General features: G+C 67.6%; 1 protein-coding gene across 1 annotated transcript; it reads left to right on the top strand.

Moving 5' to 3' along the window:
- Positions 1-462: 462 nt before the first annotated feature.
- Positions 463-17,602, top strand: LOC142597049 (integrin beta-7-like; the record flags this gene model as incomplete). The annotated part of the gene is made up of 7 exons (XM_075727483.1): positions 463-535; positions 1,363-1,436; positions 5,328-5,529; positions 7,431-7,601; positions 7,697-7,938; positions 14,198-14,356; positions 17,507-17,602. Coding segments are annotated over exons 1-7 (1,017 nt in total), but the record flags the coding sequence as incomplete, so codon positions are not given.
- Between the last annotated feature and the right edge of the window lie 808 nt (positions 17,603-18,410).

Below are 18,410 nucleotides of genomic sequence, written 5' to 3' on the forward strand. Positions count from 1 at the left end.
CCCCCCCAGGGCCCCCCTGGGCGCCCCTGCCCCCCCCCCCCCGCACCCGGACCCCCCCTCTGCCCCCCCCCAGGGCCCCCCTGGGGCGCCCCTGCCCCCCCAGGACCCCCCTCTGCCCCCCCCAGGGCCCCCCCGGGGCGCCCCTGCCCCCCCCCCCCCCAGGACCCCCCCTCTGCCCCCCCCAGGGCCCCCCCGGGGCGCCCCTGCCCCCCCCACACCCCGACCCCCCCTCTGTGCCCCCCCGGGGCGCCCCTCCCCCCCCCCGGGCGCCCCTCCCCCCCCCCGGGCCTCCCCTCCCCCCAGGGCCGCGGGGGGGGGCGGGGCCACGTCCGGGGGGGGGCGGGGGGGGTGGTTTCGGGGGTGCCGCCCCCCCCCCCCGGCCCTGCCCGCACCTGCGGGGTCCCACCCCCCCCCACCCCCCCCACCCCCCCGACTCGGCCCCGCCCCCCAGCAGCGCGCGCCATGGGGCGGCCGGGGGGGCTCCTGCTGCTGCCGCTGCTGCTGGCGGCCCCGGGGGGGGCCCGGGCAGGTGGGGGCGGGGGGCACCGGGGGGGGACCCGGGGGGGACCCGGGGGGAGCACGGGGGGGCACCGGGGGGCGACCAGGGGGTCACGGGGGGGGACCCGGGGGGCACCGGGGGGGGCACGGGGACCGGGACACGGGGGGGACCCGGGGGGAGCACGGGGGGGCACCGGGGGGGGACCAGGGGGTCACGGGGGGGGACCCGGGGGGCACCGGGGGGGGCGCGGGGACCGGGACCCGGGGGGGACCCGGGGGGGGCGCCGGGGGGGCACCGGGGGGGGACCCGGGGGGGGCTGGGGGCGACCTGGGGGGGGACCTGGGGGGCACCGAGGGGCGACCAGGGGGTCACGGGGGGGGACCCGGGGGGCACGGGGGGACTGGGGGGGGCACCGGGGGGGCACCGTGGGGGGACCGGGACCCGGGGGGGACCCGGGGGGAGCATGGGGGGGGCGCCGGGGGGGGCACCGGGGGGGGACCCGGGGGGGTCACGGGGACCAGGACCCGGGGGGGCTGGGGGCGACCTGGGGGGGGACCTGGGGGGGCACCGAGGGGCGACCAGGGGGTCACGGGGGGGGACCCGGGGGGCACGGGGGGACTGGGGGGGGCACCGGGGGGGGGCCCGGGAGGGACCCGGGGGGGTCACGGGGACCAGGACCCGGGGGGGGCTGGGGGCGACCTGGAGGGGGACCTGGGGGGGGCACAGGGGGCCCGGGGGGGGTCACGGGGACCAGGAGCCGGGGGGGAGCCAGGGGGGGACCGGAGGGGGCACTGGGGAGAGCCGGGGGTGATGGGGGGGCCCCGGGGGGGCCCCTCGGACCCCTGACCCCCCCGGCCCCCCAGGCTCCTGCGAGCCCCACGCGTCCTGCGAGGCCTGCGTCCGCTCCCACCCGGAATGCGCCTGGTGCGAGGACCCCGTGAGTGGGGGGACCCCCGCCACCCCCCCCGCCCACCCCCCCCGGCGGCTTTGGGGGTCCCCTGCCCTGTGGGGGTCGCGGTGCCCCCGGGGGGGGGTCCCTGTGTCCCTGCGGGTCGCGGTGTGGCTTTGGGGTCCCCTGGGGGGGGGCGTTGGGGTGCTGGGGGGTCCCTGTGTGCTGGGGGGTCCCCATGTGAGGGTCCCCGTGTCCCTGGGGGTCCCCCGAGGTGTGGGGGCCCCAAGTCCCTGGGGGTCCCGGTGTCCCATGGGGGTCTCTGTCCTGGGGGGTCCCCACATCCCTGGGGGTCCCGGTGTCCCATGGGGTCCCTGTGTCCCTGGGGGTCCCCCCCGAGGTGTGGGGGCCCCAAGTCCCTGGGGGTCCCGGTGTCCCATGGGGTCCCCGTGTCCCTGGGGGTCCCCCGAGGTGTGGGGGCCCCAAGTCCCTGGGGGTCCCGGTGTCCCATGGGGGTCTCTGTCCTGGGGGGTCCCCACACCCCTGGGGGTCCCAGTGTCCCATGGGGTCCCTGTGTCCCTGGGGGTCCCCCCGAGGTGTGGGGGCCCCAAGTCCCGGGGGGTCCCGGTGTCCCTGGGGGTCCCCCCCGAGGTGTGGGGTTCCCACATCCTTGGGGGTCCCGGTGTCCCATGGGGTCCCTGTGTCCCTGGGGGTCCCCCCCGAGGTGTGGGGCCCCCAAGTCCCGGGGGGTCCCGGTGTCCCATGGGGGTCTCTGTCCTGGGGGGTCCCCACATCCCTGGGGGTCCCGGTGTCCCATGGGGTCCCTGTGTCCCTGGGGGTCCCCCCGAGGTGTGGGGGCCCCAAGTCCCTGGGGGTCCCAGTGTCCCATGGGGTCCCCGTGTCCCTGGGGGTCCCCCCCGAGGTGTGGGGCCCCCAAGTCCCGGGGGGTCCCGGTGTCCCATGGGGGTCTCTGTCCTGGGGGGTCCCCACACCCCTGGGGGTCCCGGTGTCCCATGGGGTCCCTGTGTCCCTGGGGGTCCCCCCGAGGTGTGGGGGCCCCAAGTCCCGGGGGGGTCCCGGTGTCCCATGGGGGTCTCTGTCCTGGGGGGTCCCCACATCCCGGGGGGTCCCAGTGTCCCATGGGGTCCCTGTGTCCCTGGGGGTCCCCCCCGAGGTGTGGGGGCCCCAAGTCCCGGGGGGTCCCGGTGTCCCATGGGGGTCTCTGTCCTGGGGGGTCCCCAAGTCCCGGGGGGGTCCCGGTGTCCCACGGGGTCCCCGTGTCCCTGGGGGTCCCCCCCGAGGTGTGGGGCCCCCAAGTCCCTGGGGGTCCCGGTGTCCCATAGGGTCCCATGTGCCGTGGGGTCCCCAGTGTCCCCAGGGGTCCCCCATGTCCCACGCAGTCCCCACGTCCCTGTGGGTCCCGGTGTCCTGTGGGGTCGCAGTAAGGGGGCAGCGTGGGGGGGCCCTGGGGGGCTCACAGTGTCCCTGGGGGTCCCCGTGTGCCGTGGGGGTCCCCATTTTCCCCGGGGTCCCCCTTGTCACCGAGGTCCCCGTGTGCCGTGGGGGTCTCCGTTGTCGCTGGGCCCCCCGTGGGGCGCGGTGGGTGCCAGCCCCCCGCCCTTGCGTGACCCCCCCCCCGTCCCTGCGGTTTGTCACCAGGAAGCAGCAAAACCGCGGTGACAAACAGCCGGGGGGGCCCCCGGCAGCACCCGGCACCCGCCCCTCTCCCACATCCCCTCGGGCAGGGCTGTGGGTGCTGGGTGCAGGGGTGCTGGGTGCAGGGGGGGATGGGGTGCAGGGAGATGGGTGCTGGGTGCAGGGGGGTGTGGGGTGCAGGAGCAGTGTGGGGTGCAGGGGCATGTGGGGTGCAGGGAGATGGATGCTGGGTGCAGGCACATGTGGGGTGCACGAGCAGTGTGGGGTGCAGGGAGATGGGTGCTGGGTGCAGGGGGGCGTGGGGTGCATGAGCAGTGTGGGGTGCAGGGAGATGTGGGTGCTGGGGCTGGGGGTGCTGGGTGCAGGGGGGCGTGGGGTGCATGAGCAGTGTGGGGTGCAGGGAGATGTGGGGTGCTGGGCCTGTGGGTGCTGGGGCTGTGGGTGCTGGGGCTGTGGGTGCTGGGTGCAGGGGGACATGGGGTGCAGGGGAACATGGGGTGCATGAAGCAGTGTGGGGTGCAGGGAGATGTGGGGTGCTGGGGCTGGGGGTGCTGGGTGCAGGGGAATGTGGGGTGCAGGGGGACGTGGGGTGCATGAGCAGTGTGGGGTGCAGGGAGATGTGGGGTGCAGGGGCTGTGGGTGCTGGGGCTGTGGGTGCTGGGTGCAGGGGACGTGGGGTGCAGGGAGATGTGGGGTGCTGGGTGCAGGGGGACATGGGGTGCAGGGGAACGTGGGGTGCATGAAGCAGTGTGGGGTGCAGGGAGATGTGGGGTGCTGGGGCTGGGGGTGCTGGGTGCAGGGGGGCATGGGGTGCATGAAGCAGTGTGGGGTGCAGGGAGATGTGGGGTGCTGGGCCTGTGGGTGCTGGGGCTGTGGGTGCTGGGTGCAGGGGAATGTGGGGTGCAGGGGGACGTGGGGTGCATGAAGCAGTGTGGGGTGCAGGGAGATGTGGGGTGCAGGGAGATGTGGGGTGCAGGGGCTGTGGGTGCTGGGTGCAGGGGACGTGGGGCGCAGGGAGATGTGGGGTGCTGGGTGCAGGGGGACATGGGGTGCAGGGGAACGTGGGGTGCATGAAGCAGTGTGGGGTGCAGGGAGATGTGGGGTGCTGGGGCTGGGGGTGCTGGGTGCAGGGGGGCATGGGGTGCATGAGCAGTGTGGGGTGCAGGGAGATGTGGGGTGCTGGGGCTGGGGGTGCTGGGTGCAGGGGGGCGTGGGGTGCATGAGCAGTGTGGGGTGCAGGGAGATGTGGGGTGCTGGGGCTGGGGGTGCTGGGTGCAGGGGGGCGTGGGGTGCATGAGCAGTGTGGGGTGCAGGGGCATGTGGGGTGCAGGGAGATGGGTGCTGAGTGCAGGGAGATGTGGGGTGCAGGGAGACGTAGGGTGCTGGGGCTGTGGGTGCTGGGTGCAGGGGAATGTGGGGTGCAGGGGGACGTGGGGTGCATGAGCAGTGTGGGGTGCAGGAGGGACGCTGCAGAGGGATGTGGGGTGCAGGGAGACGAGGTCTGGGGCGATGGGTGCTGGGGACGTGAGCGATGGGTGCCGGGGGATGTGGGGCGAGGGGTGCGGGGCCGGGGGGTGCAGGGAGATGGGGTCTGGGGTGATGGGTGCTGGGGGATGTGGGGCGAGGGGTGCGGGGCCGGGGGGTGCAGGGAGATGGGGTCTGGGGTGATGGGTGCTGGGGGGATGTGGGGTGCAGGGGGCTGTGGGTGCTGGGTGCAGAGGGATGTGGGGTGCAGGGAGATGGGGTGTGGGGCGAGGGGTGCGGGGCCGGGGGGTGCAGGGAGATGGGGTCTGGGGCGATGGGTGCTGGGGAGATGTGGGGTGCAGGGGGCTGTGGGTGCTGGGTGCAGAGGGATGTGGGGTGCAGGGAGATGGGGTCTGGGGCGATGGGTGCTGGGGGATGTGGGGCGAGGGGTGCGGGGCCGGGGGGTGCAGGGAGATGGGGTCTGGGGCGATGGGTGCCGGGGGGATGTGGGGTGCAGGGGGCTGTGGGTGCTGGGTGCAGAGGGATGTGGGGTGCAGGGAGATGGGGTCTGGGGTGATGGGTGCTGGGGAGATGTGGGGTGCAGGGGGCTGTGGGTGCTGGGTGCAGAGGGATGTGGGGTGCAGGGAGATGGGGTCTGGGGTGATGGGTGCCGGGGGGATGTGGGGTGCAGGGGGCTGTGGGTGCTGGGTGCAGAGGGATGTGGGGTGCAGGGAGATGGGGTCTGGGGCGATGGGTGCTGGGGATGTGGGGCGAGGGGTGCGGGGCCGGGGGGTGCAGGCTGACCCCCGTCTCCCGCAGGACTTCGCGCAGGGGGGGCAGGCGGAGGGCGCCCGCTGTGCCCCCCGGGAGGCCCTGGAGCGCGCCGGGTGCCCCCCGGGCGCCGTGGTGGAGCCCCGCGGCAGCGTGCAGGTGCTGGAGGATGAGGAGCTGGGCGCCGGGGGGGCACAGGGGGGGCCCACCCAGCTCCGGCCCCAGAGCGTCCAGGTGCTGCTCCGGCCAGGTGAGGGGGCATGGGGGGAGGGGTGGGGGGAAGAACGGATGGGGGAGATGGAGGGAGATGATGGTGGGAGGAGATGGAAGGGGGAAGAATGGACAGAGGAGATGGAGAGAGAGGAGGTGGAGGAGGAGATGGAGGGAGGAGGAGATGGAGGGAGGAGGAGATGATGGAGGGAGGAGGAGATGGAGGGAGGAGGAGATGGAGATGGAGGGAGGAGGAGATGATGGAGGGAGGAGATGATGGAGGGAGAAGGAGATGATGGAGGGAGGAGGAGATGGAGGGAGAAGGAGATGATGGAGGGAGGAGGAGATGATGGAGGGAGGAGGAGATGATGGAGGGAGGAGGAGATGGAGATGGAGGGAGGAGGAGATGATGGAGGGAGGAGGAGATGATGGAGGGAGGAGGAGATGGAGGGAGGAGGAGATGGAGATGGAGGGAGGAGGAGATGGTGGAGGGAGGAGGAGATGATGGAGGGAGGAGATGATGGAGGGAAGAGATGATGGAGGGAGGAGGAGATGATGGAGATGGAGGGAGGAGGAGATGATGGAGGGAAGAGATGGTGGAGGGAGTAGGAGATGGAGGGAGGAGGAGATGATGGAGGGAGGAGGAGATGATGGAGGGAGGAGGAGATGATGGAGGGAGGAGGAGATGGAGATGGAGGGAGGAGGAGATGATGGAGGGAGGAGGAGATGGAGATGGAGGGAGGAGGAGATGATGGAGGGAGGAGATGACAGAGGGAGATGGGGGAGGGAGGATGGGGAGGGAGGGATGGACGGGTCGATGGAGAAGGTGGATGGAGCCATGGCTGGAGACAGAGCTGGAGGAGGGGTGGAGAAGAGGGAGGGAGGGATGGGAGGATGGAGGGATGGATGGGAGGATGGAGGGATGGATGGGAGGATGGATGGAGGGATGGGAGGAAGGACAGATGGAGGGATGGATGGGAGGAAGGACAGATGGAGGGATGGATGCAGGGATGGGAGGACAGGAGGGAGAGGGAGATGGGCCGATGGCCGATGGGGAGCTGGAAGAGGGCTGGAGAAGAAGGAGGGAGGGAGGGACGGATGGATGGATGAGAGGACGGATGGGAGGATGGGAGGAAGGATGGATGGATGGAAGGATGGATGGAGGGATGGATGGAAGGATGGATGGAGGGATGGATGGGAGGAAGGATGGAGGGATGGATGGAGGGATGGATGGAGGGATGGATGGAAGAGAGGATGGATGAGGGGACGGATGGGAGGATGGAGGGAGGGATGGGAGGAAGGATGGATGGGAGGAAGGATGGACGGAGGGATGGAGGGATGGATGGGAGGAAGGATGGACGGAGGGATGGAGGGATGGATGGGAGGAAGGATGGATGGAGGGATGGATGGAAGGATGGATGGAAGAGAGGATGGATGAGGGGACGGATGGGAGGATGGAGGGAGGGATGGGAGGAAGGATGGATGGGAGGAAGGATGGACGGAGGGATGGAGGGATGGATGGGAGGAAGGATGGACGGAGGGATGGATGGAAGAGAGGATGGATGAGGGGACGGATGGGAGAATGGATGGAGGGATGGATGGGAGGAAGGATGGAAGGATGGATAGAGGGATGGATGGGAGGAAGGATGGATGGAGGGATGGATGGAGGGATGGATGGGAGGAAGGATGGATGGAGGGATGGATGGAGGGATGGATGGAAGAGAGGATGGATGAGGGGACGGATGGGAGGATGGAGGGAGGGATGGGAGGAAGGATGGATGGGTGGGAGGGGAGAGGACAGGACCGGTGGCCGAGGGGAGCTGGCGGAGGGCTGGGCGCAGGGTGTGGGGCGCGGCTGCGGTGGCCGGAGGGGGCTGGTGGGACGCAGGGGCCCCCCACCCCCACCCTGACCCTGACCCTGACCCTTGCCCCCCGCCCCAGGGGAGGAGCAGAGCTTCCAGGTGCGGTTCCGGCGGGCGCAGGGGCTCCCCGTGGACCTCTACTACCTGATGGACCTCTCCTACTCCATGCGGGACGACCTGGAGAACGTCCGCAAGCTGGGCAGCGACCTCCTGGCCGCCCTGCGCAACGTCACCTCCTCCGTCCGCATCGGTGGGCGCGCGCCGGGGGGGCTCCCCCCCCCCGCCGGGGGCTTGGGGGGTGCCGGCGTGCTCCCCCACCCCCCAAAACCCGCGTCTCCCCGCCAGGCTTCGGCTCCTTCGTGGACAAGACGGTGCTGCCCTACGTCAGCACGCTGCCCTCCAAGCTGCGCAACCCCTGTCCCGAGCGGCGGCAGCCCTGCGACCCCCCCGCCGCCTTCCACCACGTCCTCTCCCTCACCGCCGACGCCGGCGAGTTCGCCGAGCGCGTCAGCCGCCAGCGCATCTCCGGCAACCTGGACTCGCCCGAGGGCGGCTTCGACGCCATCATGCAGGTGGCCGTCTGCGAGGTCAGCGGGCCCGGGGGGCTGCGGGGGGGCCGGCGACGGCGCGGGCAGGGGCCGGGGCTGGCGGCGTGCCCACCCGCAAGGGCGTGCGCCTGCGAGCGTTTCCGCGCGCGCGAGGGCGTGCGGATGCGTGCAAGCGCGTCCACGTGCAAGAGCGCGGGCGAGCGCCCGCGCGAGCGTTTCTGCGTGCGTGCAAGCGCGCCTGTGGGCGCAGCCGCGTGCCAGAGCGTGTGCGAGCGTGCCTGCCTGCAAGCCAGCCTGCAAACACGCCTGCGTGCAAGAGCGTGCGCGAGCGCACACGCGAGCGTTTCTGCATGCATGAGCACACGCGACTGCGCGGGCGTGTCTGTTGAGCATGCCTGTGTGCGAGCGTGCCTGCCTGCTTGCAAGCGAGCCTGCAAACACGCCTGCGTGCAAGAGCGTGCGCGAGCGCACACGCGAGCGTTTCTGCATGCATGAGCACGTGCGACTGCGCGGGCGTGTCTGTTGAGCACGCCTGTGTGCGAGCGTGCCTGCCTGCTTGCAAGCGAGCCTGCAAACACGCCTGCGTGCAAGAGTGTGCGCACACGCGAGCGTTTCTGCATGCATGAGCACGTGCAACTGCGCGGGCGTGTCTGTTGAGCACGCCTGTGTGCAAGCGTGCCTGTCTGCTTGCAAGCGAGCCTGCAAACACGCCTGCGTGCAAGAGCGTGCGCGAGCGCACACGCGAGCGTTTCTGCATGCATGAGCACGCGCGACTGCGCGGGCGTGTCTGTTGAGCATGCCTGTGTGCGAGCGTGCCTGCCTGCAAGCGAGCCTGCAAACACGCCTGCGTGCAAGAGCGTGCGCGAGCGCACACGCGAGCGTTTCTGCATGCATGAGCACGTGCGACTGCGCGGGCGTGTCTGTTGAGCACGCCTGTGTGCGAGCGTGCCTGCCTGCTTGCAAGCGAGCCTGCAAACACGCCTGCGTGCAAGAGTGTGCGCACACGCGAGCGTTTCTGTATGCATGAGCACGTGCGACTGCGCGGGCGTGTCTGTTGAGCACGCCTGTGTGCGAGCGTGCCTGCCTGCAAGCCAGCCTGCAAACACGCCTGCGTGCAAGAGCGTGCGCGAGCGCACACGCGAGCGTTTCTGCATGCATGAGCACGTGCGACTGCGCGGGCGTGTCTGTTGAGCACGCCTGTGTGCGAGCGTGCCTGCCTGCCTGCAAGCGAGCCTGCAAACACGCCTGCGTGCAAGAGTGTGCACGAGCGCACACGCGAGCGTTTCTGCATGCATGAGCACGCGCGACTGCGCGGGCGTGTCTGTTGAGCATGCCTGTGTGCGAGCGTGCCTGCCTGCTTGCAAGCGAGCCTGCAAACACGCCTGCGTGCAAGAGCGTGCGCGAGCGCACACGCGAGCGTTTCTGCATGCATGAGCACGTGCGACTGCGCGGGCGTGTCTCTTGAGCACGCCTGTGTGCGAGCGTGCCTGCCTGCTTGCAAGCGAGCCTGCAAACACGCCTGCGTGCAAGAGCGTGCGCGAGCGCACACGCGAGCGTTTCTGCATGCATGAGCACGTGCGACTGCGCGGGCGTGTCTGTTGAGCACGCCTGTGTGCGAGCGTGCCTGCCTGCTTGCAAGCGAGCCTGCAAACACGCCTGCGTGCAAGAGTGTGCGCACACGCGAGCGTTTCTGCATGCATGAGCACGTGCGACTGCGCGGGCGTGTCTGTTGAGCACGCCTGTGTGCAAGCGTGCCTGTCTGCTTGCAAGCGAGCCTGCAAACACGCCTGCGTGCAAGAGCGTGCGCGAGCGCACACGCGAGCGTTTCTGCATGCATGAGCACGTGCGACTGCGCGGGCGTGTCTGTTGAGCACGCCTGTGTGCGAGCGTGCCTGCCTGCAAGCCAGCCTGCAAACACGCCTGCGTGCAAGAGCGTGCGCGAGCGCACACGCGAGCGTTTCTGCATGCATGAGCACGTGCGACTGCGCGGGCGTGTCTGTTGAGCACGCCTGTGTGCGAGCGTGCCTGCCTGCTTGCAAGCGAGCCTGCAAACACGCCTGCGTGCAAGAGTGTGCGCACACGCGAGCGTTTCTGCATGCATGAGCACGTGCAACTGCGCGGGCGTGTCTGTTGAGCACGCCTGTGTGCAAGCGTGCCTGTCTGCTTGCAAGCGAGCCTGCAAACACGCCTGCGTGCAAGAGCGTGCGCGAGCGCACACGCGAGCGTTTCTGCATGCATGAGCACGCGCGACTGCGCGGGCGTGTCTGTTGAGCATGCCTGTGTGCGAGCGTGCCTGCCTGCTTGCAAGCGAGCCTGCAAACACGCCTGCGTGCAAGAGCGTGCGCGAGCGCACACGCGAGCGTTTCTGCATGCATGAGCACGTGCGACTGCGCGAGCGTGTCTGTTGAGCACGCCTGTGTGCGAGCGTGCCTGCCTGCAAGCCAGCCTGCAAACACGCCTGCGTGCAAGAGCGTGCGCGAGCGCACACGCGAGCGTTTCTGCATGCATGAGCACGTGCGACTGCGCGGGCGTGTCTGTTGAGCACGCCTGTGTGCGAGCGTGCCTGCCTGCTTGCAAGCGAGCCTGCAAACACGCCTGCGTGCAAGAGTGTGCGCACACGCGAGCGTTTCTGTATGCATGAGCACGTGCGACTGCGCGGGCGTGTCTGTTGAGCACGCCTGTGTGCAAGCGTGCCTGTCTGCTTGCAAGCGAGCCTGCAAACACGCCTGCGTGCAAGAGCGTGCGCGAGCGCACACGCGAGCGTTTCTGCATGCATGAGCACGTGCGACTGCGCGGGCGTGTCTGTTGAGCATGCCTGTGTGCGAGCGTGCCTGCCTGCTTGCAAGCGAGCCTGCAAACACGCCTGCGTGCAAGAGCATGCGCGAGCGCACACGCGAGCGTTTCTGCATGCATGAGCACGTGCGACTGCGCGGGCGTGTCTCTTGAGCACGCCTGTGTGCGAGCGTGCCTGCCTGCTTGCAAGCGAGCCTGCAAACACGCCTGCGTGCAAGAGCGTGCGCGAGCGCACACGCGAGCGTTTCTGCATGCATGAGCACGTGCGACTGCGCGGGCGTGTCTGTTGAGCATGCCTGTGTGCGAGCGTGCCTGCCTGCAAGCCAGCCTGCAAACACGCCTGCGTGCAAGAGCGTGCGCGAGCGCACACGCGAGCGTTTCTGCATGCATGAGCACGTGCGACTGCGCGGGCGTGTCTGTTGAGCACGCCTGTGTGCGAGCGTGCCTGCCTGCAAGCGAGCCTGCAAACACGCCTGCGTGCAAGAGCGTGCGCGAGCGCACACGCGAGCGTTTCTGCATGCATGAGCACGTGCGACTGCGCGGGCGTGTCTGTTGAGCACGCCTGTGTGCAAGCGTGCCTGCCTGCCTGCAAGCGAGCCTGCAAACACGCCTGCGTGCAAGAGCGTGCACGAGCGCACACGCGAGCGTTTCTGCATGCATGAGCACGTGCGACTGCGCGGGAGTGTCTGTTGAGCACGCCTGTGTGCGAGCGTGCCTGCCTGCAAGCGAGCCTGCAAACACGCCTGCGTGCAAGAGCGTGCGCGAGCGCACACGCGAGCGTTTCTGCATGCATGAGCACGTGCGACTGCGCGGGCGTGTCTGTTGAGCACGCCTGTGTGCGAGCGTGCCTGCCTGCCTGCAAGCGAGCCTGCAAACACGCCTGCGTGCAAGAGCGTGCACGAGCGCACACGCGAGCGTTTCTGCATGCATGAGCACGCGCGACTGCGCGGGCGTGTCTGTTGAGCACGCCTGTGTGCGAGCGTGCCTGCCTGCTTGCAAGCGAGCCTGCAAACACGCCTGCGTGCAAGAGCGTGCGCGAGCGCACACGCGAGCGTTTCTGCATGCATGAGCACGTGCGACTGCGCGGGCGTGTCTGTTGAGCACGCCTGTGTGCAAGCGTGCCTGTCTGCTTGCAAGCGAGCCTGCAAACACGCCTGCGTGCAAGAGCGTGCGCGAGCGCACACGCGAGCGTTTCTGCATGCATGAGCACGTGCGACTGCGCGGGCGTGTCTGTTGAGCATGCCTGTGTGCGAGCGTGCCTGCCTGCAAGCGAGCCTGCAAACACGCCTGCGTGCAAGAGCATGCGCGAGCGCACACGCGAGCGTTTCTGCATGCATGAGCACGTGCGACTGCGCGGGCGTGTCTGTTGAGCATGCCTGTGTGCAAGCGTGCCTGCCTGCTTGCAAGCGAGCGTGCAAACACGCCTGTGTGCAAGACTGTATGCGAGCGCACACGCGAGCGTTTCTGCGTGCACGCCTGCATGCAAGTGCGCAAGCAAGCACGTCTGTGAGTGTGCCTGCATGCAAGAGCGTGTGCGAGCGTGCCTGCTGCAAGCGAGCCTGCAAACGCGTCCTTGTGCGAGTGTATGCGAGTGCACACGCGAGCATTTCTGCACACACGCGCGTATGTGAGCGTGCCTGCCTGCAAAAGTGTGTGCAAGAGTGCCTGCCTGCAAACGCGTCCGTGTGCAAGAGCGTATGCGAGTGCACACGCGAGCATTTCTGCATGCAAGAGCACATGCAAGTGTGCAAGCAAGCATGTCTGTGAGTGCACCTGTGTGCAAGCATGCCTGCCGCAAGTGAGCCTACAAACATGCGTGTGTGCAAGAGCATATGCAAGCGCATACGCAAGCATTTCTGTGTGCAAGAGCACGTGCAAGTGCGCAAGCAAACGTCTGTGAGTGCACCTGCATGCAAGAGCGTGTGCAAGCGTGCCTGCCTGCAAGTGAGCCTGCAAACGCATCCGTGTGCAAGAGTGTATGAGTGCACGCGCGAGCATTTCTGCACACATGAGCATGTGCAAGTGCGCAAGCGTGTCTGTGAGCGTGCCTGTGTGCAAGAGCGTGTGTGAGTGTGCCTGCCTGCAAACACGGCCACGTGCAAGAGCGTATGCAAGTGCGCACATGAGCATTTCTGCATGCACGAGTGCGCGCAAATGCGCAAGCGTGTCTGTGAGCGTGCCTGTGTGCAAACACGTCCACGTGCAAGAGCATATGTGAGTGCACACACGAGCATTTCTGCATGCACGAGCGCGTGCAACTGCGCAGGCGTGTCTGAGAGCGTGCCTGTGTGCAAGCGTGCCTGCCTGCAAGTGAGCCTGCAAACACGCCTGCGCACAAGAGCACATGCAAGTGCATATGCAAGCATTTCTGTGTGCAAGTGTGCAAGCAAGCGTGTCTGTGAGCACACCTGTGCGCAAGAGCATGTGCGAACGTGCCTGCCTGCAAATGCGTCCACGTGCAAGAGCGTATGCGAGTGCACACATGAGCATTTCTGCATGCATGCGTGCGTGCAACTGTGCAGGTGTGTCTGTGAGCATGCCTGCATGCAAGGGTGTGCACAAGTGTGCGCAAGTGTGCCTGCCTGCAAATGCATCTGCGTGCAAGAGCGTATGCGAGTACACGCACGAGCACTTCTGCGTGCATGCATGTGTGCAACTGTGCAGGTGTGTCTGTGAGCGTGCCTGCCTGCAAACTCATCTGCGTGCAAGAGTGTATGCAAGTGCACACGCAAGGATTTCTGCGTGCACAAGCACGTGCAAATGCGCAAGCGTGTCTGTGAGCGTGCCTGCGTGCAAAAGTGTGCAAGCGTGCCTGCCTGCAAGCGAGCCTGCAAGCGCATCTGTGTGCAAGAATACATGCAAGCGCACACGCGAGCATTTCTGCATGCACGAGCGTGTGCCAGCGTGCGTGCAAGCGTGCCTGCAAGAGCACGCGTAAGCGTGCCTGTGTGCGAGCGCGCCCGTCTGCAAGTGAGCCTGCACGCACGGGTGCATTCAAGAGAATGTGCAAGCGTGTGTGCATGCGAGCGTGCGTGCAAGCAAGCGTGCGGGCAAGAGCGTGTGCAAGCGTGTGTGCAAGCGCCCATGCGAGTGTGCGGGCAAGAGCGTGTGCAAGCGTGTGTGCAAGCGCCCATGCGAGCGTGCGGGCAAGAGCGTGTGCAAGCGTGTGTGCAAGCGCCCATGCGAGTGTGCGGGCAAGAGCGTGTGCAAGCGCCCATGCGAGCGTGCGGGCAAGAGCGTGTGCAAGCGCGTGTGCAAGCGCCCATGCGAGCGTGCGGGCAAGAGCGTGTGCAAGCGTGTGTGCATGCGGGCAAGCGCACGCGTGAGCGCGCGTGCTGCGGGAGCGCGTGCAAGCGCCCGCCACGCAGCAGCCTGCGCGAACGCGCCCGCGCGCAAAAGAAGCGTCGCGAGCCCGCCGGCGCGCTGCCCGGCGCGTGCGCGCACACGCGTGCGCGAGCGCGCACACGTGTGCGCGAGCCCCGGCGTGACGCCCCCCGCGCCGCAGGAGCGCATCGGCTGGCGCCCCGTCACCCGCCTGCTGGTCTTCGCCTCCGACGACACCTTCCACAGCGCCGGCGACGGCAAGCTGGGCGGCATCGTGGTGCCCAGCGACAGCCGCTGCCACCTGGACGCCGACGGCTTCTACAGCCAGAGCCAGCGCTACGTGCGTGCCGGGGCCGGGATTGTCCAGTCAGGGGGTCAGGGAATCACGGAGTCAGGGAGTCAGGGAGTCAGGGAATCATGGAGTCAGGGAGTCAGGGAGTCAGGGAATCACGGAGTCAGGGAGTCAGGGAGTCACGGAGTCAGGGAGTCAGGGAGTCAGGGAATCATGGAGTCAGAGGAGTCAGGGAGTCAGGGAGTCAGGGAATCACGGAGTCAGGGAGTCACAGAGTCAGGGAATCACGGAGTCAGGGAGTCAGGGAATCACGGAGTCAGGGAGTCAGGGAATCACAGAGTCAGGGAATCACGGAGTCATGGAGTCAGGGAGTCAGGGAGTCAGGGAATCACGGAGTCAGGGAATCACGGAGTCAGGGAATTATGGAGTCAGGGAGTCAGGGAATCACGGAGTCAGGGAATTATGGAGTCAGGGAGTCAGGGAATCAGGGGATCACGGAGTCAGGGAATCAGGGAGTCAGGGAGTCAGGGAATCACGGAGTCAGGGAGTCAGGGAATCACGGAGTCAGGGAATCACGGAGTCAGGGAGTCAGGGAGTCAGGGAATCACAGAGTCAGGGAATTACGGAGTCATGGAGTCAGGGAGTCAGGGAGTCAGGGAATCACGGAGTCAGGGAGTCAGGGAATCACGGAGTCAGGGAATCATGGAGTCAGGGAGTCAGGGAATCACGGAGTCAGGGAATCACAGAGTCAGGGAGTCAGGGAATCAGGGAATCACAGAGTCAGGGAGTCACGGAGTCACGGAGTCACGGAGTCAGGGAGTCAGGGAATCACGGAGTCAGGGAATCACGGAGTCAGGGAGTCACGGAGTCAGGGAATCACGGAGTCAGGGAGTCACGGAGTCACGGAGTCAGGGAATCAGGGAGTCAGGGAATCACGGAGTCAGGGAGTCAGGGAATCAGGGAATCACGGAGTCAGGGAGTCAGGGAGTCATGGAGTCAGGGAATCAGGGAATCACGGAGTCAGGGAGTCAGGGAATCATGGAGTCACGGAGTCAGGGAGTCATGGAGTCAGGGAGTCAGGGAATCAGGGAATCACGGAGTCATGGAGTCAGGGAGTCAGGGAGTCAGGGAATCACAGAGGGAATCACGGAGTCATGGAGTCAGGGAGTCAGGGAATCGGGGAATCACGGAGTCATGGAGTCACGGAGTCAGGGAGTCAGGGAATCACGGAGTCAGGGAATCACAGAGTCAGGGAGTCACGGAGTCAGGGAGTCAGGGAGTCATGGAATCATTGAATCATCAAGTCATGGAATCATTGGGGTTGGCCAAGCCCTTCAAGACCACCCAGCCCAACCATGAGCCCAACGCTGCCAGGGCCACCACTGAACCCATCGAGGGTGGAGTCATAATTCCATCTTTCCTGGCTTGGGGGGCCGGATTATTTTTAATAAAATTAAAAACCGGGAATCCCTAAGGTTGGAAAGGATCTCCAAGATCCCTCCATCAACCCAAGCCCAACCGTCAGCCCAACACCCCCACGCCCACTGAACCATGGCCCCGGTGCCGCCTCTGCCCATGGCATAGGCACAGCAGCCGGGCTTTGGGGGGGTTGGGGGTTTGGGGGGGTTTTGGGGGGTTTGGGGCATTTTGGGGGGTTTTGGGGGTTTTGGGGATTTTGGGGGGTTTTGGGGGGTTTGGGGGTTTGGGGGGGTTTGGAGGGTTTGGGGGTTTTGGGGGGTTTGGGGGGTTTGGGGGTTTGGGGGGGTTTGGAGGGTTTGGGGGTTTTGGGGGGTTTGGGGGGTTTGGGGGGGTTTGGAGGTTTTGGGGGGTTTGGAGGGTTTGGGGGTTTTGGGGGGTTTTGGGGGGATTTGGAGGGTTTGGGTGTTTTGGGGGGTTTTGGGGGGTTTGGGGGGGTTTGAAGGTTTTGGGGGGTTTGGAGGGTTTGGAGGTTTTGGGGGGTTTTGGGGGGTTTGGGGGTTTTGGGGGGATTTGGAGGGTTTGTGGGGTTTTGGGGGGTTTTGGGGGGTTTTGGGGTTTGGGGGGGCTTTGGAGGTTTTGGGGGGTTTGGGGGTTTTGGGGGGTTTGGGGGGGTTTGGAGGTTTTGGGGGGTTTTGGGGGGTTTTGGGGGTTTTGGGGGGATTTGGAGGGTTTGGGGGTTTTGGGGGGTTTTGGGGGGTTTTGGGGTTTGGGGGGCTTTGGAGGTTTTGGGGGGTTGGGGGTTTGGGGGGGTTTGGGGGGGTTTGGAGGTTTTGGGGGGGTTTTGGGGGATTTGGAGGGTTTGGGGGTTTTGGGGGGTTTTGGGGGGATTTGGAGGGTTTGGGTGTTTTGGGGGGGTTTGGGGATTTTGGGGGGTTTTGGAGGGTTTGGGTGTTTTGGGGGTTTTGGGGGGTTTTGGGGGGCTTGGGGGTTTGGGGGGGGTTTGGAGGTTTTGGGGGGTTTTGGGGGGTTTGGGGGTTTTGGGGGGTTTTGGGGGGATTTGGAGGGTTTGGGTGTTTTGGGGGGTTTGGGGGATTTTGGGGGGTTTTGGGGGGTTTGGGGGGTTTTGGGGGGTTTGGAGGGTTTGGGTGTTTGGGGGGATTTGGGGAGTTTGGGGGTTTGGAGGTTTTGGGGGGTTTGGAGGGTTTGGGGGTTTGGAGATTTTGGGGGGTTTTGGGGATTTTGGGGGGTTTTGGGGTGTTTGGGTGGGTTTGGGGTGTCTTGGGGGGTTTTGGGGGTTTTGGGGTGTTTGGGGGGTTTGGGGCATTTTGGGGGGGGTTGGGGTTTTGGGGGGGTTTGGAGGGGTTGGGGTTTTGGGGGGGTTTGGAGGTTTTGGGGGATTTTGGGGGGTTTTGGGGGGGTTTGGGGGTTTGGGGGCTTTGGGGGGTTTGGGTGGGTTTGGGGGGTTTGGGCATTTTGGGGGGGTTGGGGTTTTGGGGGGGGTTTGGAGGGGTTGGGGGTTTAGGGGGGTTTGGAGGGGTTGGGGGGTTTTGGGGGGTGTTTGGGGGGTGTTTGGGGGGTTTTGGGGGGTTTGAGGCGTTTTAGGGGTTTTGGGGGTTTGGGGCATTTTGGGGGGGTTTGGGGTTTGGGGGGTTTTGGGTGATTTGGGGGGGTTGGGAGTTTTGGGGGGTTTGGGGCATTTTGGGGGGGTTTGGGAGTTTTGGGGGGGTTTGGGGGGGTTGGGGGCGGGTGCCCCAGCACCCACGCCCCCCCGCCGTGCAGGACTACCCCTCGGTGGGCCACTTGGCCCAGGTGCTCTCGGCCGCCAACATCCAGCCCATCTTCGCCGTCACCGGCCCCACCGTGCCCATCTACCAGGTGGGGGGCCAGCGGGGGGGGGCCCGCTGGGGGGGGCCTGGCTGGGGCGGGGGGGGGGTCCCACTGGGGGGGGGGGGGCCCGGCTGGGGGGGTGGGGGGGCCGCGGGGTGGGGGTGGGGGGTCCTGGCTGGGGTGGGGGGGCCCGGCTAGGGGGGGGCTGGCTGGGGGGGTGGGGGTGGGGGTCCTGGCTGGGGTGGGGGGGCCCGGCTGCGGGGGTGGGGGGTCCCGGTGCAGTGGGGTGTCCCAGCGGGGTGGGGGGGCCCGGCTGGGGTGGGGGTGGGGGTCCTGGCTGGGGTGGGGGGGCCCGGCTGGGGGGGTGGGGGTCCCGGTGCAGTGGGGTGTCCCAGCGGGGTGGGGGGGCCCGGCTGGGGTGGGGGGTGGGGGTCTTGGCTGGGGTGGGGGGGCCCGGCTGCGGGGGTGGGGGTCCCGGTGCAGTGGGGGTGTTCCCAGCGGGGTGGGGGGGCCCGGCTGGGGTGGGGGTGGGGGTCTGGCTGGGGTGGGGGGGCCCGGCTGCGGGGGTGGGGGGTCCCGGTGCAGTGGGGTGTCCCAGCGGGGTGGGGGGGCCCGGCTGGGGTGGGGGTGGGGGTCCTGGCTGGGGTCAAGGGGTCCCGGCTGGGTGGGTGGGGGGGTCCCACTGGGGTGGGGGGTCCCGGCTGCAGTGGGTGGGGGGTCCCGGAGCGGTGGGCGGTCCGTGGGGTGGGGGTCCTGGTGCGGTGGGGGTCCGTGGGGTGGGGGTCCCGGCGCAGTGGGGGTCCGTGGGGTGGGGGTCCCCGCTGGGTGGGCGGGGTTCGTGGGGTGGGGGTCCCGG

The sequence above is a fragment of the Pelecanus crispus genome, unplaced genomic scaffold, assembly GCF_030463565.1.
Source record: "Pelecanus crispus isolate bPelCri1 unplaced genomic scaffold, bPelCri1.pri SCAFFOLD_411, whole genome shotgun sequence".
NCBI classification, from domain to species: Eukaryota; Metazoa; Chordata; class Aves; order Pelecaniformes; family Pelecanidae; genus Pelecanus; species Pelecanus crispus.